This window comes from Hylobates moloch, unplaced genomic scaffold, assembly GCF_009828535.3.
Source record: "Hylobates moloch isolate HMO894 unplaced genomic scaffold, HMol_V3 SCAFFOLD_6, whole genome shotgun sequence".
In the NCBI taxonomy this organism is placed as follows: domain Eukaryota; kingdom Metazoa; phylum Chordata; class Mammalia; order Primates; family Hylobatidae; genus Hylobates; species Hylobates moloch.
In genome coordinates this window covers 68,998,015-69,022,426 of record NW_026652281.1, presented here as the reverse complement: position 1 = coordinate 69,022,426, position 24,412 = coordinate 68,998,015, and the positions used below count along the sequence as shown (strand labels likewise).

Below are 24,412 nucleotides of genomic sequence, written 5' to 3'. Positions count from 1 at the left end.
TTTTAGTAGAGACGGGGTTTCTCCGGGCTACCCAGGATGGTCTCGATCTCCTGACCTCGTGATCCGCCTGCCTCAGCCTCCCAAAGTGCTGGGATTACAGGCGTGAGCCATCACGCCCGGCTAGTACTAGCCAGTTATTTTATAGAACAGTTCTTACTGTGAGTTTGTCTGATATTTCCTCATGATGAGACTTATGTTATGCATTTTTGGCAAAAACATCATGAAACTGATGTTGACTCCTTCCCAGTGTATATGATTAGGAAGCGTATGATGTTGGTTTGTCCTGATATTGGTGTTGTTTCTATCTGATGACTTGTTTAAGGTGGTGTCTGTCGGACTTATCTAGTAAAGCTACCATTTTTTCCTTTGTGTAAGTAATAATGTGAAGTGTTACTTTGAGACCATGTAAATATCCTGGTCCTTATCAAATTTTTACTGAGTGGCTTTAACATCTATTGATTATTTCCTAACCCCATCATTCTTATTATATTTAATAGTTGGCATTCTACTGTAAGGAAGTGCTTTTCTTTCACCCTTGTTTGTTGGTTGTTTATATTAATATGAATTTATGGATATTTATTGTTTTCAGTGGTTTCTAATCCATTACTAGTCATCATTTATTTTAATACCAAATTGTCCTAGATTTGGCCAGCAGGAGGTTCTTTCAGTTGACTCCTGTATGCTTTTGACACGGCAACATAATTCTTACAGCATGTCCTTATTTCCTGGTGCCACAACATGTTTCAGTAGTTTTGTTTCACCAGTTTTTAGATGACTGTTAATGTCTCTTTGTATGCTGTGTAAGAAAAAAATAATGTACATATGACCCAACTACTTTGGATGGAAATCCATTTTTAAATAGACTGGGCATATCTGGTACTTTAGTTGAAACCATTATAGTGGTGACAAAAATAACAATCTTAAAGGTTCTTTTTTGTGTGTTCAAAAGAAAGAATTATTTCTTTCAGGACAGTGGTCAGTTGAAACAACAACAACAAAAGACAACTTAAGATCAGGAAACCTGGATTTGAGTCCCCAGTCCAATTGAATAGCTATTTTAGAGAAATTTACACAAGGGTCTCAAAGTTTTCTCATTTGCAAAATGGAGCTGTGAAGGTTCTGTTTGGCAACATATGATAAAGCATTATCAAATATATAGTATTTCCTCTGCCCAGCATGCCATAACAGGTTTCAGACTAGGTATAGTGTTTTTGATTACGTGGATAACTATCTTAAAATCCTTCTGAATGTAGTCGAGGGTGGTTATAGGAGTATTTGAAATAAAAGTTAGGAGCCATGCAAAAAACCCAGGTCAGTTATCTTCTATATTAGAAATGAAAAGCACAACCTGACTGTGTGCTTGTTCAACTGCTTTCCAAAATAAAACATTTTTTGATAGTTTGAAATTGGGCATATAAAGAATATACAATTGAAATAACTCAAATTTTGGGTGTTTTTGTTTTTGTTTGTGAGATGGAATCCCTGTTGCCCAGGCTGGAGTGTAGTGGTGCAATCTCGGCTCTCACTGCAGTCTCCGCCTCCCAGGTTCAAGTGAGTCTCCTGCCTCAGCCTCCCAAGCAGCTGGGACTACAGGTGCACACCATGACACCTAGCTAATTTTTGCGTTTTTATTAGAGACAGAGTTTCACCATGTTGATCAGGCTGATCTCAAACTCCTGGCCTCAAGTAATCTGCCCACCTCAGCTTCCCAAAGTGCTGAGATTACAGGCATTAGCCACCACACCCAGCCAAAATATGAATTTTTTGGATAGTCTTAAAATTTGTATCTTATTTATCTAATCAGTTTTAAACAGATCAACTTGTTTGTTAAATTTCCATTTTATTTTGCAGTGGATTAAAAACATGATTATTATAAATATTTTTGCAATGCTTTACAATTTACAAAGCACTTTCACACGCATTCTCTTATTTAATATTCACAGCAATCCTGTGAGTTACATAGAGCAAAATTAGTATCCTCATTTTATAGATGAGGAAACTGAACCTCAGAAGCGTAAGGTCACATTGTGTGTAACGGATGGCGCAGGAACTGTGAGTTGGTGGCTACTGCATTCCCAGTACTGGAGACAAACCTAGCACATCACAACACCCAGTAAATATTTGTTGAGTGGATAGATGGAACTCAAAAGCAGGTCTTCTGATTCCAGAATTTCAGGTCATAGGACATAATTAAAATTCGAATCAACTCATAATAACATTGAGTGATGCTGGTAAACAAGCCTTTCCTGGCAGCCAGGAATATTCTACAAACATAAGAAGTCAAAAGATGTTCAGCATTGCTCATATTTAAATACAGACCAATCAAAACAAGGACATACCATTTTTACCTATCAGATTTAGCAAAGATAACAAAATGGGCTATTCTGGGAACCAGGGAAGATGTGGGAAACAGACACACACTGGTGTGCCACATGCAAACTCTGGCCACCCATTTGGAGAATGTGTTGCTGTCTTTCAATCTTTCAGATGCACATAACGCTTTCCCTAACAAGTTCACCTTTAAAAACTGGTGCTACCGACTCCCATATGTACTCAAAGATAGATGCGTAAGAATTTTCACATGCACGTTATTTGCAGTAATAAAGAACCAAAAACCACTTAAATGTTAACGAACAGACTAACGATAGTGTAGGATATTGACAGGATGGAAAACTATGCAGCCATTAAAAGGAACAAGGCAAGTCAGTGTGTGCTGATATGGAACAATCTCCAAGCTATATTGATAATTGTAAAAAGTAAGATGTCAAAAAGCCAAAGGAAAACCTATACTGACCTGTGTTTGCCTAAGCATAGACTGTCTCTGGTTAGATTCAGAAGACACTATTAACAATTGTTGACTGGCCAAGGGGATTGGGGCAGGAGAGACTTTAAGCGGGGAACCTTTGGATACTGTTTCACTTTATAATTAATAGATAATTCGAGAAGATATATTAATTAATAGATATTCGAGAAGATCAAGGCCTATTTCTTGGAGGCCAGAGCGCTCCTAACCCCAGAGCCTGCCTCAGCCTCTGGCTCCCACCCCCGCAGCCGCCCCGTCGCCTCTGAGCAGGCCGGGGCCCCACTTACCCTTCCCGGCCGCAGACAGAGCGCGGGCGCCCGGGGGAGCCCTGCCGCGGGCAGCTCCGCAGCAGGAGGCCGCGCAGCCACTGCGCGCCCGGACGGAGCATGACTAGGCCGAGGCCGAGGGCGCAGGCGCCTGCTCCGAGGCCAGCGGGCAGCCTGAGGCCGCGGGGCCGGCGGGGCGGCGGTCGGATCCTCCCCCGGGCTGGGGGCGGGCTCCTGGACGGCCGCGCGCCCTGGAACCCGGCGCCCACAGAGCCGCGGCACCATGGCACCTGCCGGACGCCCGGGGGCCAAGAAGGTGAGTTTCCTCCCCTCTATCCTCGCGGAGCTCCTGGCCGCTGGGCTGCGAGCGACTCCGTTCACACCCCGCGTCCATCCCTAGCCAAGCCCTGGGGCCTCGGCAAAACACGTGGACGGGATGGCCCTGAGCCCCGATTTTCCCCTGTCACGGGTTGGTTAGCGTTTAGGGAGCCCTTACTCGGTGCCCGGCGCTGCACAGAGTGCTGTGCTCAAGTTATCTCCTCATCTTCACAATTATCCCCATTTCACAGGTGAGGAAACTGAGGCTCAGCGAGTCAGGCGACTAGCTCAGGGTCACGGGTCCAGCCCCGCGGGGAGCGAGGATCAGAAGTCCAGCTTTCGGACTCAGGTCGCGCACACGTTTTCTTCCCTCAACCGACCCGCGCCCGCAGCTCTTTGGGCTAATCCGCCCCAGAACTCTTTGGACTGTCCCTCGCGTTTTGGGAAAGTCAGCAGCCTGGCCAAGCAGCCTGGCCTTGCGAGTCGCCGGCTGGCCTGAAACCAGTCCTGGGCAAGGACGCCCCCAGAGCTGCGGTGCAGGGGGGAGGGTAGGTGGGATTCGCTAGCACCCCTCCACCTCCTGTCACCCGGTGGTCCCCAGCTCCTGGCCTCTTTCCCGGTCTGGTCACCAGATGTTGGTTTTATGCCCAGCCATTTCTACGTCGGATATGTGTGGGGGTGGGAGGAAGGAGTGACGAAGCAAAATTAGGAAGGGCATGAGCTTGGATAAAGGACATCCCCAGGAACCTTCGAAGAGACCCCCACCGGCTCCAGCCCTGTCATTCAGAATGGGAGGAGGGGAGGAGGTGCAGTATATGCGTGGAAATGTGCACCACCGAGCTATTTATACTAAAAAGTTAGGAACGACCAAGATATTCTGCAATACGGGATTCTAAATAAATTAAGGTTCATCTACTTAAGTTATTAGTTAAATAACTTAATATGAGAACCAGCTAAGTGCCTTGGCAATGTTAAGTTGCAAAAGGAAATATATCACAAACTGATCCCAACCGTATACAAATATTTATATACACACTGTAAGGAAGGACACAATAATGGTAATAGTTACACAAGATGTGGAATGTTGGTTTAAAAAGCATGTTTTAGGATATTTTTTCAGGTTATAAAAGTAAAATGTGAGCATTGAAAGAAATACAGTTAATAAAAAAATAAAGAACATTGTGCTTTTTTCTCTCAACTTTCTCTAATGCTATGTTCATCTTTACAGTTCATTTTTTTAAACGTTTTTAAAATGCCCTGTTTCTGTTCAATTTCTTTGGGGCCTCTACTGTTACAACACCAAGATTATCACACACTAATCCATGTGAATGTGTACCTGGGAGTTAAGGTGTTAATGGGAAGGAGCTAATCTCACCTGTCTCCTCAGCTAGCAGGTACATTTTAAGAATTCATTTAATTGCCACGGACAAGACCTCCAATTAGGTCTTTAATCCAAAAGAGCAGTTCTGCTGGCAAATCTAGGAAGAAGGGAAGATATTTTAGACAGACTGGATTTTTCTGGTCACCTACTACTACACAGTGAAGTTGATCCCCACCGAGTATGAATAGAGATGTCTTGAAGCCAGATCTTAAACCCAGAGGTCTTAGGTAGTGATATCTGCAAAAAGGGGGCATAAATGCACCCTAGAGCTCGCTGTCAGATGCAAGGCAGGTTCACTGCCAAACTGATGGGGAGGAGGGAATGAAAATATAAATGTACTGCAAAATTAATTTACAGGGTTCCTTATTTTACATGTTCCTGTCTTTATAATTATACAGCTGACTTTAGATCATACTAGTATAATGGTGAGGAACAACAGTCACTGGGGCCTATTGAAGGGTGGAGGGTGGAAGGAGGGAGAGGATCAGGAAAAATAACTAACGGATACTAGGCTTAATACCTGGGTGAGGAAATAACCAGTATAACAAACCTCCAATGATGCACGTTTACCTATGTAACAAACCTGCACATCCTGCACATGTACCCTTGAACTTAAAAGTTAAAAAAAAAAATCTAAAGAAGGGATCATACTGGTATAGTAATTAATTGAGGTAGTTAGAATAGCAGTGAAGGAAGGGCTAAAAGATGCTCTGATTTCAAATCTTGATAACTTAGTTATTTTGCTAATGGCTGTGTAGAAAAATGGCAAATTGGCCGGGCACAGTGGCTCACATCTGTAATCCCAGCACTTTGGGAGGCCAAGGCAGGCAGATCATCTAAGGTCAGGAGTTCGAGACCAGACTGGACAACATGGTGAAACCCTGTCTCTACTAAAAAATACAAAATTAGCTGGGCATGGTGGCATGCGCCTATAATCCCAGCTACTTGTGAGGCTGAGGCAGGAGAATTGCTTGAACCCTGGAGGTGGAAGTTGCAGTGAACTGAGATCGCACTACTGCACTCCAGCCTGGGCGACAAGAGTGAAACTCTGTCTCAAAAAAAAAAAAGAAAGAAAGAAAAGAAAAGAAAAGAAAAATGGCAAATTTAAAATGGTGGACAAACATCCAGATAACAAATGAAAATGTCCTCCCTTCACTTGGTTTCATGAAGATACAATCAAAAGATATACTACAATTTCCTTAAAACCTACCTACTTGTCTGCTAAAGAGTAACATTTTTTCTTCTTCAGGACAAAAATTCTAGCATATGCAACACATCTGACATTTTCAAAACAGTCCTGTTTGTTTGCTAATTCTTGGCATAGTTTCTTAAGTGTCTACTCATTTTAGTTGTTATACGGGGTGGTAGGGCTATAGACCAATAAGATATGTCACCTGCCCCCAAGGCTCTTACAGTCAAACTGAGGTGACAGGTGAGTAACTAGATACTGCTGTACAGGGGGATGCATGAATGAAGGATCTGTGAAGGTTAGCAGGACACAAAATAGGTGTAATCACAGGTGAGACTGGGTGAGTGAGCCTGTGCTCTGGTAGCAATAGAAGACAGTTCAGAGTAGGGCTGGAGTGAACTGGAGACCATTTCAATAATCAAATGCAGTGAGGATGGTGGGGCATTTGAGAAATGTGTAATACACTTGGAATAACCCTGTGATAGGTTGGATGTGGGAGGTGAGAGGCTAACCTACAACATCTGAATTCTGTGCCAATGTTTTCCCTCGACAATTGTTTGATTAAATTTGATTCTTTTTTTGTTTGTTTGTTTTTGAGACAGAGTCTCGCTCTGTTGCCCAGGCTGGAATGCAGTGGCGCAATCTCAACTCACTGTAACTTCCAACTCCCAGGTTCAAGCTATTCTCCTGCCTCAGCCTCGCAAGTAGCTGGGATTACAGGCACCTGCCACCATGCCCAGTTAATTTTTGTATTTTTAATAGAGATGGGGTTTCACCATGTTTGCTGAGCTAGTCTCAAACTCCTGAACTCAAGTGATCCACCTGCCTCGGCCTCCCCAAGTTCTGGGATTACAGGCATGAGCCACCACGCCTGGCCTAAATTTGATTATTAACATGGTGAACCTAATGAAGTGTATGGGATTTTCAGGAAAAGAGTTTGTACACAGTAACTGTACCTCTGACTTTCTCTTCTGTATTCCTGTGTAGCATTTATTTGTCACATTCTGCTGTGATTATTTGTTGATCTACTGGCCTTCCCCAAAGTAGCCAGACTTTGAGCTTGTGGAGGGCAGAGACCTTGTCTTATTCTGATGTTTATCCTACTTGCCCACAACTATACCTGACATGTGGAAGGTCTCAATAAACATCCAAAATTTAAGGCCTTTTTTATATTTCAAAAGTACAAATTGAAAAGAGTGAATTGCATTTGATGCAGGGAGGAGAAAGAAAGAGATGAGAATCATAGTAAATATTAACATTTCTTCTGCATTCAGCTAAAATTCAGCTTTAGATATAAAATATGGAAAAATAACCAGAGTTGAGAGCTCTCTCTGCCAAAACAGTGTTTATCTTTAACATAGTTCACAAAGCTGGGCTCCATTTGCCTGTCCTCCAAGTGCACAGTAAAAAGAAGATGCTGTAGGTATAGTGACCTGGTATTTACCTCTAGTTAAACCCCTTCTGATGGACTTTCTTGCACTGCAGAGGAAAGAAAATTAACCACATTGCCAGACTCCTTTGCAGCTAGGATCTTGATAAGAACTAGCATCCCCAATCAGATGCACCAGCATGAGTCTGGGAAGGTGGAAGCATAGCAAATGTGGCCATAGTGCAGCATTCCAGGGTCACGTGAGGGGCAGCTGAGGTCGCTGGAGCAGTCTCCTTCTCCCTATATGACAGCTGTGTCCTGAAGCCAGCAGTTCAATAGTGGCTTCTCTTAGTTGTGGCAGAGGGTGCAGCCCCAGCCAGCCAATTCAGTCATTTTTTCTAGGGGTCATTCCTGGAAGCCCAGTGTAAATTTTTTATGTACCCATTTCTCAATATTAAACCTCTTTCTGCTTAGCTGGAGTGGTTTGTACTTCTGCAGCTAAACTGAACATCGGGATAAAGCCAGAATAAGCCCCCTCTCTAGTTACGCCATTCGTTGGAGATTGAGAGATCATTCAAGCCATATTTAACCTCCCATGTTTGGTTCCATACTGTTAACAGGACTGTCCTGGGAGGCTCTGTGGGTAGATCCTCACATGTCTGCTTTAATTTCTGGTTGCTTTTATAGATCCAGGATTGACCCAGGTAAGGACAAAGACTCCTGTAACCAAGATCAAATTAGCTTCCCTCTTATTCTTTATTGCCTTTATGGCCTTCCAGCCTCCTGGGAAAAGATTGAAGAAAATAATGTATCAAGCAATATGGCCAAAATGTGTTTGGGATCTCTTTGTTCCTTGGTATCCAAGGAAGCCTGCTGCTGACACCTTGGGTGGGTCGCTTTGTGTGGGGAGTAAGCAAAGGAGAAATAGCAGATGCCAGACACTAGAACAGAAGCAGTTTCTCTCCAAAATCTGTTCCCCCTCCTTCCGTAGGATTAGCATTGGAGCTGGACACATGGGCATTCACTGATGATACTTCCTGGCTTCCCTTACAGCAAGGTAGAGCCATGTGGCTAAACTCTCACGCAGGAAATGTAAATGTCAATGAGATGGGTCACTTCTAGGTCTAAGCTAAAAACTTTAGGATGAGGTTTGCCACACTTTGTTTCCTCATCGTTTGAGACAGAGTATGAACGTGACTCTGATCCAGTTTCCCCCATGCTGAGGAGGACAGTACCCTAGGGCTGGGTTGGCAAATGCTTTCTGTAAAGGGTCAGATAGTAGTTATTTTTAGCCTTGGGGGCCATACAGTCTTGGTGGTAACTACTCGACTCTGCTACTGTAGTGGAAAAGTGGCCATCAGACAGTATGTAAATCAATGGGCAGGGTTTTACCTAAGACTGTTTTTACAAAAACAGGTGATGTGCCAGATTTGGTCTGTGGGCTGCCACGAGCTGACCCCTGCCATAGGGAATGGCAAAGCAATAACATGAAAGGACTGTGCACTTTGGTGCACACTCTGTAAAAAAGGGGCCCCCACAAACAGTGGCTTTAAATAAAAGTAGTTTCTTTTTCCTCTGTAAGAGGAAAGCCACGGTTTGTGGGGGCCTCTTTTTTACACAGCTTAGTTTTACCCTACACCCAACACGTAGGCCAGTAAGCTGCCTTGTACCCTGCTTGATGTCTCCCTTGGATTCAGGAACTGAGGGGGTTTATGTTGATTTCATAGAACAGATAAGACTAGTTAGAAGAGGCATCTGAGGCTTTTCTCCCTGATCCATTCATTGCTTTGTGTCCAGCTATGGGCAGGCCTGAAATGAACTGGCCTATTATCAATAAAAGCTTGCATCTTCCACTAATGCAGCCTACAAAAGAGGGATCAGGATTGCTGTGGGGAGTTGGGAGGAGTGGGTGGTTTGCCGTGCTCAGGGAGGGCATCTCTGAAAAAGTGACACTTGACCAAAGACCTGAAAGCAGTGAGGGGATGACCCTGCAGGCATCTGGGGAGATGTGGTTTAGACCAAGTGAAATGGGAAAAGTTCCCTTGTGCCCCTTGCAGGGTGTGTGATGGGGGTGTGGCTCACTTCTTCAGCACCCCACAGCTTAAACCCCTAGGGGGAGCATGCAGGTACCGCATGGCAGCATCTAGGGGTGAATGTTTACAGCTCCCAAAGCCCCAGTGGGCATGTGTTACAGTGTGCTCTTTCAACTTAACTGTCCACTGACAGCTTGTGTTAATCAGCTCAATTAGACCCTCTCCCTTATCGAAAGGACGGAGGGCTTTCTGTTCCTGGGGTTCTTGCCAGTGTACTGGAAAAATTGGATCACACACGGGCTTGGAGAATGAGTGCAAGGTTTTATTGAATGGTGGAAGTAGCTCTCAGCAGATGGATGGGGAGCCAGAAGGGGGATGGAGTGGGAAAGCGGTCTTCCCCTGGTGTCAGGCCGCTCAGCAGCTGGACTCTCCCCTGGCCACCCCTGGCCAAATTCCACGTCGTCTGTGTCATTCTGCCGCCGATGGCCTGCTGGAGTCTGTGTGTTCTTCTGCCGGTGTGTTCCTCTCAACGTCCTGGCCCTTGTGTTTGTGTTTGCTAGGGTCTTGAGGTTTTTATAGGCACGGGATGGAGGTGTGGTGGGCCAGGGTGGTCTTGGAAAATGCAACATTTGGGCGCAAAAACAGGAGTGCCTATCCTCACCAGGGTCTGTGTGCACAGGCCTGAGACCTTCCTGTATCAAAAGGAAACTGCACCCCATGGCTAACTGCTCTGAATGGAACCTTTTAAATAAGTGATGAGTGGGCTAAATAGAAAGCTGGTAAAATAGAAGGAAAGGAAAGTAGGAATTTTGAAGCTGGTCTGATTTCTTACTTAGCTCTGTGATCTTGGGCAAGTCAACCATTCTGAGCCTCAGTTTCCTCATCTACACCTGAGAATAAAAACTGTCTGTCCTGCCTCACTGGAGAGTTGCTGGGAGTGCCAAATGATAAGACGCTTGTGAACACACTGCATGACTACAAAGCGTTGTGTCCACTACAGTTCTGTTCAGTGGCTGACAAGAAGAAAAGTTATTTTTCTCACCTAACAAGAGGTCCAGGGGTAGCAGCCCATGGCTGCTGCAGCCACCCAAGGATGTCTTAAGAAATCTGCCTCATATGGCTGTCAGATGACTGCTGTATTCCCAGGCATTATGTTGGCATTCCAGCCAGGAAGGAGGAAAATAGACAAGAGGGAAGGGAGTGGGCGTCTATGGCAGGAAAGCAAAACTTTTCCAGAAATCCTCCACCAGCTTCCATATGTGTCTCACTAGCCAGCACTGTGTCACAGGGCTGCTCCCAGAGGCAAGGGAGCCTGGGAATTTTTTGAAAGTTGGAGGCATTGTCCCCCCACACAAAAAAAGGAGAGAGAATGCACACTAGTTAGACAACTAGCCGTGTTGCCACAAACGTGTTGAAAAGCCAAAATAACTATCATAGAATCAGCACTATAATTTGACTCAGATTAAATGTTATTTAAGAATAAATAGTCTCAGCCCTTTCATTGTACAAAATAGGTACCTGGATCGGCCAAGAAATATGGTATGCTCGATCTTTCTGAAATATCATTAGAGCACATGATTTTAACAAAACTACACCTCTAAGAACATAATACCACTTCACCTAAAATTAGAAAATGCTTTTAGAAAAAAAAAATAGAGTGGAGCTTAGGTGCTTTTTTTCTCTTCTTCAGGGGATTTTGGAACGCCTGGGGAGTGGGGAGGTTGTGATTGGAGATGGCAGCTTTCTCATTACTCTGGAGAAGAGAGGCTATGTGAAGGCTGGGCTCTGGACTCCAGAGGCAGTGATAGAACACCCAGACGCAGGTTGGTGTCCACATCCCCAAGAGTGTCTACCTGAGTGGTATTTTTATTTAAATCTGATTGAGAGAAGATCAAGAAAAAAATAACAACTGTTTCAAAGGGGTGTATTGCTTGCTAAAATTGCCAAGATGTGGAGATAATGGCAGTATCCGGCCGAAGTATATGGAAGAAAATAACCTCTCTCTTTCATATACACACTTACACACATCACACACCCACACATCCACACGCCCACACACACTCCCACACACACACACCCACGCACTCACATCCCTAACCCCACATCCACACACACCCCACATCCACACCCACACACACCACAAACACATACATACCCAAACAACACACTCACACACACACAAACACACACACACACACTCTCTCATACACACACACATCTGCATCTTAATGTATAGGCAGTGCTAAAATAGACATCTTAATATTTGTTCCATGAATATTTACCTTGTAGATATACAGAGGTTCCTTAAAACAGCAAAACTGTTCCTGCTTCTGATTCACCCTGCTGACAATGTGCATGGTTAAGTGTAACAGTGTTTATAGTGAGGGTAATTAACGGTAGTCACAGTGTAACAGAGCACAGACAGCCAGGTTCCAGGGTTGGGAGGGCAAGGAAATCAACACAGTTTTATATCATCCTTCTGGCTGGAAAAAAAAAGAAAAAGAGCTAGAGGTAAAGAACTATGATGAGATTAGATAGTTACCTGAAAGTAGAACTTTAATTCTCTTCTAACTCTTTTTTGTGTGTTTGTTCTCCTAAATTAAAGTGAGAAAATAAAGCCAAAGAATGAAATGGGTGTAAGAGAACACTAGCTGAGACTGGAACTTTTGATTCACCCTGATTTTATGTATATTCGCACAGCGTATCAGAGAAACCTAGGGTCCTGTCTTGGTTCTTCCACTGACCAGCTGTGTGACCTTGGACAAGGCACTTGACCTCTCCAAGGATCCATATCTTTATCTGCTTCATGGGGGCACAACATGGGCTAGGTGTGAAGACTCACAAGTTAACCTGTGTGAAGTGCCTGTATCATCAGTACGATGGCCATTATGATTGGTGCATCAGACACCCAGAGTTCTGTGGTAGAGCAGGACCAAGTTTTGTCCCTTTGGTGCTTAACGGGATGTTTTCATCTGGCCCAAGAAGAACTTGTTCTTAATGTTAAAAGACCTTTTTGCTAAACTGGGAAGAAAGTGCTGGAATAACAAGAGTAAGGATAAGGGAGGAGGGGCGAAAGTGGTGAAGGAGAGGAAGGAATGACTTTCGGATAGCCAGGAAAAGCTTCCAGACTGCTTTCTGATGTTCCCAAACTGCTTGCTGCTGACTCTGATATGGGTGCCACCCACATGCATTCTGCTTTCTATGAGAAGCTCCTCACTTTACTTTGAGGGCTGCTAATGCTGACTACAGTAGACCAGCTATGTCCTTCACAACACAGGTATAGAATAAACCTCTCTAGACCAAGAGACCAAGGGATAATTGGCCAGTCAGGCCTTAATCTCTGTATGTGACTGCACCAAGTCATTAAGGCCCATCACCAGAACAATACAAGGCTGCTCTAAACAGTACATCCTGCCTATGAATTCTACTGACCTTAATCTATAACTTTTTATCACTACTAGGTTTGAACTGAGGTATGATTGAAAGAGATGGGAGTCAGTGAGCTACTGCTGCTTTTGAAAATGATAGTTTCTGTAATATTTCTTTATTCATTTATTTCAATGTTTAAAACCCAACTACTTTGTAGTTCGTCAACTTCACATGGAATTCTTGAGAGCAGGATCAAATGTCATGCAGACTTTTACCTTTTCTGCCAGTGAGGACAATATGGAAAGCAAGGTAAATGGCAATGGCTGGGTGTGGGAGAGGGAGTCATCTATTAAAAAATAACCTCTTCATGGGAAGCTATGGAATTGATGATGTGTTACTATACTTTATTACAAAGTCTATATAAATATCTATGTATTAATTTTCACATAAAGATATATACTAAGTAGGCCGGGCACAGTGGCTTACACCTGTAATCCCAGCACTCTGAGAGGCCGAGGTGGACAGACCACTTGAGCCCAGGGGTTCCAGATCAGCCTGGACAACATGATGAAACCCTGTCTCTACTGAAAATGCAAAAATTAGCTGGGTGTGGTGGCAGGCGCCAGTAATCCCAGCTATGCAGGAGGTTGAGGCATGAGAATGGCTTGAACGTGGGAGATAGCATTGAGCCAAGATCACACCACTGCACTCCAGCCTGGGTGACAGAGCGAGACCCCATCTCAGAAAAAAAAAAAAGTTAATATATACTAAATGAATTAGCTTTCTCTCCCCATTTAGGTAGAGGAGGGGTCAGGACTAGGGGCAAAATAAACCACTGGAAGGGCATGGCTGTCTTCTTGTGCTATTTTTTAGAGAGAAAACACTTCATAGATGCTCTTTTCACCTACTCATTTCACGCTTTTCTCTTCTGGAGACAGGGATGCCCTAAAAAACACAACACTGGCGTAGAAATGAGAAAAAATGGGTTTGATATCCAGCATTGCCACCTATTGGCTGTGTGGCTTTGTGTAAGACACCTACCTGCATTGAGCATTGGTTTTCTCTCTGTCAAATGGAGACAACAGTAGTGCTTAAGTTCATAGACCTGTTGAGAAGAGTAAGTAAGACCAAGGATGTGAAAGTATTGTGAAATATTCTGCAAATGTAAAATGTTAATACGTGTAAATGTTAATGCCCATTAATTCATTCAACCAACCAACATGTACTGAGTATCTGTTATAGTCTATTCTCTATGTTAGACTCAGAGATGATACAAAGGCATAGACCCTATCTGGAGGCACAAGGTCAAGTATGGGAGGCAAACAAATAGTTATTAAAATCCAATGTGGTAAGTACAATAATGGAAATATAAGGTCATGGTAACAGAGGAGATTGTACCCAACTCTACTGGTCTTCTCTGCTTGCATTGAAAAAAGTGGCTTATACTCATCTTACTTGTTGATTGTCCCTTTAGTTATCTTTTATATTTTACCTTCAAACTGCTAGGCTCACCATCTGAACTCTTGCTCTCTAACCTCAGTGGGAAGATGTAAACGCTGCTGCCTGTGACCTCGCCAGGGAAGTGGCTGGCAAAGGTGATGCTTTGGTAGCAGGGGGGATCTGCCAGACATCAATATACAAATACCACAAGGATGAAGCTAGAATTAAAAAACTTTTTCGACAACAGCTAGAAGTTTTTGCCTGGAAAAATGTGGACTTCTTGATTGCAGAGGTGAGGCTAGTATTAGAGGAAAAGGATTGAACCTATTTTGCAAGCATAACTGCAGAGTCTTCACATTTCATGAGGGTATTGGACGACATTCTGCCCTCATTTCTTCCATGTGGATGGTCAAAGGTTTGTTTAAATGTATGGTAGTCAAGGCCAACATTCCCTCATTGGTATGCTAGGTTCTGTTGGAGCCAAAGGACAGAACCAAGAGAGGCCTGACCATAGCCTTTTACCTTCTAAGGTCTGGGTGGCTGCAGAAGTTGACTCGGGGGACTCTACAACCTAGAAGGAAGCACAGGGCACAGTGCCTCCAGGAACACCCTCTCCAGAGGGTGAAGACAGGCAGGAGGGCACTGCATGTGTGGGCTGGGGACTGAGAGAGCAAGGCCTAGAAGGTGGTGGCTGTCCAGGCTCATCCAGGCCCCACCAATAATGCTCAGCACCCAGTAGTTTCCATAGCCTTCTCCATCTGTGTCTTGCTCTTCTTGCCTCTCTACTTTTGCTCAAGCTATGACATGTGAGTTACATTTTGAAGGAAGAATCAGTAAGAATTGGTCATTGATTGGACATGAAGGCCCAGAACATTCTCTTTCCTCTGCTTCCAAAAAGAAAGTCCTCATTCCCCATTTCCCAACATAACTGCTACTGCCTGGGGTCGTGCCTTCAACCCACAACTTTACTCCAAACAGGAGAATATCCCCTGGCCGGGCGAGGTAGCTCATACCTGTAATCCCAGCACTTTGGGAGGCCAAGGCAGGTGGATGGCATGAGGTCAGGAATTCGAGACTAGCCTGGTCAACAAGGTGAAAGCCCATCTCTACTAAAAATACAAAAATTAGCTGGGCATGGTGGTGGGAGCCTGTAGTCCCAACTACTCGGGAGGCTGAGGCAGGAGAATGGCTTGAACCTGGGAGGCGGAGGTCGCAGTGAGCCAAGATAGGGTGCCACTGCACTCCAGCCTGGGCGACAGAGAGAGACTCTGTCGAGAGAGAGAGAGAGAGAGAATAGCTCTCACCATTATTCCCCCTAGTGACCCCACTGAACTCTACTGAAAACCTTGCCTCATCCACCTGCCCACACTTGGCCAACCCCCTTGGGAACAGTCATCTGCAGGGACAAGCACAAACTCCACCCTCTGTGCTTTCCAGATGGATGATGACACCACTCTATTTAAGAACCCGTCTTTTGATTCTCTCGTAATTCCTCACACTGCTTCTGCAGAATTTGTTTCTAACTCAAGAGGGAAGAAACAGGAAGATTTCTGGCTTTTCTTTAGTTGCCTTAAGGTCAGCTTTTCAGCTGTGGCACTGAAGGGGCTTCCTGGGAAGCACCCCAGAAAATGACATGGGTTTACCAGACAAGATGTCCTGTCCACCACTGGCAAAGACAGGGAGTAGCTATTTCTCCTGTGCTGTGCCTCAATCTTCTCATCCGGGGAGATGGTACTTCCCTTCCTACTTTATGGAGCACTTATGAATATCTAACTAGAAGTGAATATAAAAGCTCTTTGAAGTGTAACACATGATAAGCTACTCATTGTTTCAGAGATTACCCCAGTTTTTTAAGAGATGAATCTAAAATTTATTAGCAAAATGTTTCCTCCTTCAAAATTATGATTTAAAATACTCAATTACTTTGAAAACCTCTGAGTGTGTTTTCTTCTTTTTCACTAATAGGCATCATCTCACTGAATCAATGATCCCTGAATGAAAAACTATATGTTATTGTTATAGGAATGAAAATATTTACTCGGAAAGGTATTCTTTAGTCAGTCTGATAGACATACATTCCTTAGCGAGTTTTATTGTATATATGTTTATATTCTATTTGGTAATTTTTATAACTGTTTTGCTGTATCTACCTTTACCATTCAAAATCTGCTTTATGTTTGGACCAATAGAAAAAGTGACATTTCTCTTAGTATTTTGAGCATGTTGAAGAAGCTGTGTGGGCTGTGGAAGTCTTAAAGGAATCGGATAGACCTGTGGCAGTTACCATGTGCATAGGCCCAGAGGGAGACATGCATGATATAACCCCCGGAGAATGTGCTGTGAGGCTGGTGAAGGCAGGTAATTTGGACCCATACAGTGACACACAGCTCAGTTGTTGCTTATGAAATTTAACAAAGTGTGCTTGATATTGTGAGAGCAGTTTGGAAATAGAAGAATTAACTCCAATCAGTTTTCTTATCTGTAATTTGTGGGAGGTAGAGGGGGATGGCTAACCTCTAAGGTAACTTCCAACTATTAAAAAAAAAGAATAAACAAATAAGTAATAAAATGTAAGTATTATTGCTTTGCACAGGGGCTTCCATCGTTGGCGTGAACTGCCGCTTTGGGCCCGAGACCAGCTTGAAGACGATGGAGCTCATGAAGGAGGGTCTTGAGCAGGCAGGGCTGAAAGCACACCTCATGGTGCAGCCCCTGGGGTTCCACACGCCTGACTGTGGCAAAGAGGGGTTTGTGGATCTCCCAGAATATCCCTTTGGTAAGCTCAGGTGCATAGTAGAGGTCCTTGTATTTCTCACTGTGACAAAATCCAAATGGCTATAGTAAATTGTGGCCCAGTTTTACAATAAGAGACTGCATATGACAAAACATTCAGAGTTAACCAAAACTGAGCTATCAGAAGAATGCATCATCTAAAGTTTACAGTTTTTTTAATTAGAAAAACTGCTCATTAGAACATCCATCATTTGAAAATGAGAATAGTAACAGAAATGCTGTTAACTATGGTGATACAGGACTGGAGTCCAGAGTTGCCACCAGATGGGATATTCAAAAATACGCCAGAGAGGCCTACAACCTGGGGGTCAGGTACATTGGCGGGTGCTGTGGATTTGAGCCCTACCACATCAGGGCAATTGCAGAGGAGCTGGCCCCAGAAAGGGGCTTTTTGCCACCAGCTTCAGAAAAACATGGCAGCTGGGGAAGTGGTTTGGACATGCACACCAAACCCTGGATTAGAGCAAGGTAAGTATTTTTAAATTAACATTCTTATTATTTTTCTTTAATCTCATTTTATTTATTGCTGTAAATGTCATGCATGCACATGACAAAAAGTATAGAAATGTATAAAGTGAAAAGTAAAAATTATCCCCTTCCTAATACCAGCTCCATTCCCAAAATTGTCTTTAGTCCATTCGGGCTGTTAGAACAATACCATAAACTGGGTGGCTTATACACAACAGAAATTTCTTTCTCAGCTCTGGAGGCTGCAAAGTACAAGATCAAGGTGTCAGCAGATTCAGTGTCTGGTGAAGGCCTTAGAGATGATAAAGGCCATCTATAAGGAAGCAGGCATTCCTTATAGATGATACCTTCTTGCTGTGTCCTCACATTGTAGATGGGGCACCACAGCTCCCTGGGGCCTCTTGTCTTTTTTGTTTGTTTTTGAAATGGAGTCTGGCTCTGTTGCCCAGGCTGCAGTGCAATAGCGCTATCTCGGTTCACTGCAACCTGTGCCCCCCATGTTCAAGTGATTCTCCTGCCTCAGCCTCCCGAGTAGCTGAGATTACAGGCACCCACCACCACATCCAGCTAATTTTTGTATTTTTAGTAGAGACGGGATTTCACCATGATACCCAGGCTGGTCTTGAACTCTTGACCTCGTAATCCCCCTGCCTCAGCCTACCAAAGTTAGAGTGGGGCCTCTTTTCTAAGGGCACTAGTCCCATTCATCAGGGCTCCACCCTCATGACCCAATCACCTCCCAGTGGCTCCACCTCCTAATATCATCACATTGGTGACCAGGTTTCAACATATGTATTGTGGGGACACAGACGATCAGACCATGGCACAGAGGAAACCTGTTTGTCATTTGTGTTTTGAAATCTTGTACCTCTATTTCTTTTGTCATCAGTTTTAAGTGGTTATTATTGATAACCCTTTATGAAAGCTGAGGGATTTAAATCACATAGTCTCCCCCTTTTCCCCGTTCTCCTTTTTCCAGTTTTGATTCGTTACACTTTTATTTCTTCTGTTGGATATCTTTTTAAGTTAAAATTATATATTTAACCACCTGTTTCTTAGTTGGTCAATATAAGGCAGGAATCTCTTGACTCCACTCTCTGTAAAATAAGAATAGATTCCCCTCTGCTTCTTTCCACCTTCCCTCTCTCATCTACCCCTTGGTGTCTTTAAGTTTTACCATACTTTACTATCATCAAGGTTTATAACCATTTTGTTCTATTCTATAGTTATAATTGTCTTTCAAGCTTTCTCTGTAGGTTGATCCTAAAAATATAAAATCAGTGAATAACATTTAAAATATTATTATAATTGTTATATTAAACAAGCAGAACTCATGAAACATAATTAGAACTCACTTTTATTTTTGTCTCCCTTTATCCCTTTAAACCTACTCAATGAATTCCTTCGTTTGTTCCTATTTGAAAATACTGACAAGCTCTAGAACTTCTCTGGGTGCTCTTAGGCAATGGAAAGTTCCATAATCACTTTATTTCACAGATAGTCTCAGTTCAGTAATTAAAAGTGTTTAGGACTGGGCACAGTGGCTCACACCTGTAATCCCAGCACTTTGGGAGGCTGAGGCAGGTGGATCACCTGAGGTCAACAGTTCAAGACCAGCCTGGCCAACATGGCAAACCCTCATCTCTACTAAAAATATAAAAGTTAGCCTGGCATGGTAGTGGGAGCCTATAATCCCAACTACTCGGGAGGCTGAGGCAGGAGAATTGCTTGAATCTAGTGGGGTGGAGGTTGCAGTGAGCCAAGATTGTGCCACTTAACTCCAGCCTGGGTGATAGAACGAAACTCCATTTCAAAATGAACAAACAAAAAAAGCCCAAAAATAAAAAATAAATAAAAGTGTTCAGGTTCATGTCAAATCAAAACTCAGAGCATGTTTGAAACTTGAAGCTTCTTCCTTTGTCCAGCGACAGCCTTCCACAGACAGTAAACCAGGAGAGGCCAGCGTGCTGCTTCTCTTTCTCTGTCTTATGCTCCCAACCTTCCCTTCCCACCTTGCTACCATGGTTTCTGGCCTCCTCAGATTCAAAGTAAGAGGAGAGAGGATGGACGAAGGAGTAACACCGTTGTTGCTTGCCTGGCACCCTGATAGGAAGCCGGCATCCTCTGAGCCTGGCAGATCTTTGTGAGCATGCTCATGGGTCTTCAGAGGCTTCCACTGGAAACTTTTGTCTGTACTTCTCATGCCACAGGCATTTTTCTGACTGTGATTTCTGCCTCAGACAGTGGCTTTTTCAACCAGGTCACTCCAGATATACTCTAATTTGGGGATCCCATTGTCCTTCCTGGTAATTCTCTTGGGCCAGATTTTAGATAGCTCAGGCTGGCTCTCTCGCTCTCATTAGGCTCAAAACAGCTTCCACCCTTCCTTTCTACAGTCTGACCCCAATTTAACAGCACCCCTTTTGCCCACAAGCAAAGTAGCTGGCCCGTTGTTCTCTCGTGGTCCAGATTTTCCAGGGGAGAGTCAGTGAGTCATCTGGCTGGTTCGTGGCCACCTCCTTTTAACTTCTGCGCAGTGTCTGTCTTGCAACTCCCCTTGATACCTAAAATCCGTCATGCCTTGGTGTTTCCATCAAACTTCCAATCTAATACTCTGTTGCAGGAATAATAGAAAATTGTTGCATTTAGAAAAACGTTCACTGCAGAACAAAGTAGTATGCATGGGACCATGGATAGAGAGAAATAATCATATTTACAAAACTTGAGCTACTTGTTGGAGAATGTTCCAAGCATCAAAGTCAAATGAATTTTCTTCTCTTACATTCCCGTGGATATGTTGTCCAAATCCATGCCATATTTCAATTTGCTTCATACTTGGTCTGACTTTCTTTGTATAGCCTTTGGTTTTCTAGGGATTTCTGATTAACTTCCTTTTTCATTGTTGAAAGAAAAATAACAGGGCTTCACTTTCCCTGAGGTCTTATAATTTCTAAATTATATTGTTTGTTACAGTAAATCACTTTATTATTGAAGACATTTTTCTTGGGGCCCCAAGAAAATTACTGTTCTGTTATGGATCATATTTTACACACACACACTCATACTCTGTCTCTCTCCTCCATCTCTCCATATAGATAGACTATCTTTTGTGTATGTATGTGTGTGTATATATATACATATGTATGTATATCTGTTGATATAATTCCATCCCCCTTCCATCTTCTAGAACTAGTCACAATCTCTGCTGTCTTCTCTCTGTTCAGTACTCTCATGTACTTCACCCATTTTGTGCTTATTTATTCGTTTCAGTGGGATTTGAAAGTCTTCATTTTTGAACTGGAAAAACTTGCCTAATGCAAATTTACTTAGGTTGTAAAAGTAGGCAAGAATCACTCAGCCAAAACTTTCTTCTAGGAGATATGGATATTTACCAGAGAAGATGCTTTGTATATGTGTCATACTTTTTAAAAAGTACTAAATATAAATATAATTAAAAGGTGAGGAAAACATACTTTGGTGATGATTAAAATAGTTTAAATAAGTGAGTAGTTTATTTAATTATCATCTTCTAGGAATCCTTAAAATTCATTAGCTATTAGAATTAAAACATTATTCCATAGCCCAAAGCAAGAAGACACCCTTTGTACCCTGACTCCCAAACCTACTGATATTCACGGAAATTTATGATTACACAATAAACACTAGATTTCTCACATCTCATCGTCCAAAAATATTGATTTATTCATTGTTTTGTAAGTAAAGTGGAAAAAATGATAAAAATATATTTCTCAGAAAGGGCTGTGACCAGGGACCTTTGTACTCTTCTTCCTTTGTCTAACAACAAGAAACAAATATTGGTAAAGTAATTTGTATTGTTTTCTGAGTTACTTTTTGGAGAATTATACTTTGACTCATTACATTAAAAACTGCTCTCATATTCTTCTCATTACATTAAAATATTGATAGAGTTAGAAGGTCTCTGTTAGAAATTTCAGAATAAATATAATTCATAAAAGTATATGAAATTTAAGTCTGGGCATGGTGGCTTACGCCTGTAATCCCAGTACTTTGGGAGGCCAAGGCAGACGGATCACTGGAGCTCAGTAGTTTGAGACTAGCCTGGGCAACATGGGGAGACCCTGTCTCTACTAAAAATACAAAAATTAGCCTGGTGTGGTGGTGCACGCCGGTAGTCCCAGCTACCTGGGGGGCTGAGGCAGGAGGATTGCTTGAATCCAGGAGGTCTAGGCTGCAGTGAGCCAAGATTGTGCCACTGCACTCCAGCCCGGGCAACAGAGCAAGACCCTGTCTCAAAATAAAAAGTATATGAAATTGAAATACATTGTCTTTTTCTGAAAGGTGGTATGAAACCTAATGATTGTTATTGAAATGTAAGAAAGGCCCCTGGCATTAATGGATATGGACATAGTTTTCTGTCTGTATGTTAAAACAAAAGTTCTGCTTTAGCCTTATTATCCACCAAGTTTTGACTCTGTGTGTGTGTGTGTGTGTGTGTGTATGGTTATATACATATACATACACATATACATATATGACATATTGGACTTATAGGTAAGACTTTTAATTAATTAATTATGTATATATTAAAACACAGGGCTCGAAGGGAGTATTGGGAGAATCTGCTGCCAGCTTCAGGCAGACCTTTCTGTCCTTCGCTGTCAAAGCCAGACGCCTAAGGAGTAGTGAAAGAAAACCCTGAAATAATAGAACAGAAAAAAGTTGCCCTCAAGCCTGACCTGGAACTGTTCCTCACCTTCATCCTCACCATGCCCTGCTATCTCCAGCTGCTGAGCAGCTGAGGTGCTGCAGCCCCTTCCCTTCCAGCCCACAAGTGCGTACATACTGAGCTCCTGCTGTGGTTAAGCACTGCAACAGACGCTACCAGAGATGCAAAGAGAAGTGAGAGAGGCACCTTGTTCTACAAGAACTTACTGTCCAATAATGCTGTGGTGCCTTCCTTTGAAGATCATCAAGAATAGCCAAACTTGTCTTCGAGGGTGAATTTGACGCTTTAAAATAATCAGAAGTCACTGAGACCCAAAGCTAGTGAATAATTCAAGTGACTAAGCTAGGTACTTGAGGATGATAGAGCAACACTAAACTAAAGCAATGAGTCTGCTTTTTTTTAATGATTTATACAATGACTCCAAAGGCAATCCCAAAGAAAAGATGTAAAGAATGTTTTGAGCAATGGTAGCATTATTGAAATAAATGTATAACTATCCAAAGTGATTACTTTCAAAGATGATTTTTACCTAAAGATATTAGGTCCGGCCAGGCGAAGTGACTCACACCTGTAATCCCAGCACTTTGGGAGGCTGAGGTGGGTGGATCACCTGAGGTCAGGAGTTCAAGACCAACCTGACCAACATGGTGAAGCCCTGTCTCTACAAAAATACAAAAATTAGCCAGGTATGATGGCGGGTGCCTGTAATCCCAGCTACTCGGGAAGCTGAGGCAGGGGAATCGCTTGAACCCGGGAGGCGGAGCTTGCAGTGGGCCGAGATCGGGCCATTGCACTTCAGCCTGGGTGACAGAGTGAGACTCCATCTCAAAAAAAAAAAAAAAAAAAGATATTAGGTCCTAGAATTTTTAAAATGTGTCTTCATAATCACAGGTAGCTAGGTTATAAACTATTTAAAGACAAGATCATGTGATAAGCTTATAAGCTTCTCATAATTCCCCTTACTTAGCATTGTGTTAGACATACTAATAGGTGCACAGTGAAATACTTATTGTTGATTGTTTAAAAATAAAGTTTTAGAAAACATTTTCAAAAGTCAGAGTTTAGGCCAGGGGCAGGGGCTCATGCCTATAATCCCAGCACTTTGGGAGGCTGGGGCAGGCAGATCACTTGAGGTCAAGGGTTCAAGACCAGCCTGGCCAACATGGCAAAACCCCATCTCTACTAAATAAAATACAAAAATTATCCAGGCATGGTGGTGCATGCCTGTAGTCCCAGCTACTTGGAGGCTGAGGCATGAGAATTGCTTGAACCTGGGAGGCGGAGGTTGCAGTGAGCTGAGATCGCCCCACTGCACTCCAGCCTGGGAGACAGAGTTCAAATCTATTTTGGTCTAATATTTTCTTATGTTTGTGTTATTTCATGTGTGCCAGTTTCTCTTTTTTCACAACAATTTATCAATTTGTGGCAATAAAATTTTAAATGATGTACCTTTTATAGTGTTTGAATGTCGAAAATGTCATGAACATTCTTTGGAATAATACTAGCAAATATTTATTACTCACTATGTCCCAGGCTTTGTTCTAAAGATGATCTCATCCACATATACCCCCCAACAGGGATTCAAAATTAGATAGTGTTTAACACAGTAGTTTACAGTAAGGAAACTGAAGTTTAATGAGGCTAGGTAACTTGCCTGAGGTCACACAATTAGTAAATGTGAAATTAGTGAATTTGGATTTGAACCCATGGGGCTGGCTCTAGACTCCATGCCCTTAGCTACTGCACTACACAGCATCTGTCATGCACACAGCTGCTGCTTTTTGTCAAAAATCTATCCAAATTTTTCTGTCACTGGATTCAAAGTATTTTTTATCAACTTTCCTTATTATGAATTAACTCTTCAAACCTGCCATGACTGTTTCTGTAATGTTGACAACCTGGAATTTATTTGATGTAGCCACTTTACCCATTATACAAAACCCCACCCTGCTGGAAATTAGAAAGTGAATCATTTACCATCATCTCAAGGCCTTTGGGGTCCTTAAGGGTGACTAATCCAAACCACCAATTAAATACCTGAATATCCTTGCCAGCATCTTCATCAGGACCATCCAGTCTCTGTTTGAATCCCTTAAATAGTAACTCACTACCTCTCGAGATCATTTACTCCTTTTTAAGAAACACTTCGTTCTCTGGAAAGTTATTCCATATATTAACTAGAAATCTATTTATTAATGACCCTCACCTGTAGACTTTGAGCACCTATAGGGAAAATTTATAATTTCTTCCATATAATTCTTTGAAATTTAAAGAT

General features: G+C 42.8%; 2 protein-coding genes across 2 annotated transcripts in view; one reads left to right on the top strand and one right to left on the bottom strand.

Moving 5' to 3' along the window:
• The window catches only part of DMGDH (dimethylglycine dehydrogenase), a 75,311-nt gene extending 72,041 nt beyond the window's left edge, over nt 1–3,270 (bottom strand). The window contains exon 1 of the mRNA XM_032156981.2: nt 3,091–3,270. Coding sequence (XP_032012872.1) covers nt 3,091–3,191 — 101 coding nt within the window. The 5' untranslated portion in view covers nt 3,192–3,270. The remainder of the gene's footprint in view (nt 1–3,090) is intronic.
• A 2-nt stretch (nt 3,271–3,272) lies between these two features.
• BHMT2 (betaine--homocysteine S-methyltransferase 2) lies at nt 3,273–23,592 on the top strand. The gene is made up of 8 exons (XM_032156983.2): nt 3,273–3,385; nt 11,050–11,182; nt 12,946–13,037; nt 14,269–14,460; nt 16,379–16,526; nt 16,762–16,944; nt 17,201–17,429; nt 22,006–23,592. The coding sequence occupies exons 1-8, from the start codon at nt 3,353–3,355 to the stop codon at nt 22,085–22,087; spliced, it is 1,092 nt and encodes a 363-aa protein (XP_032012874.1). The 5' UTR covers nt 3,273–3,352; the 3' UTR covers nt 22,088–23,592.
• Nucleotides 23,593–24,412: the final 820 nt, after the last annotated feature.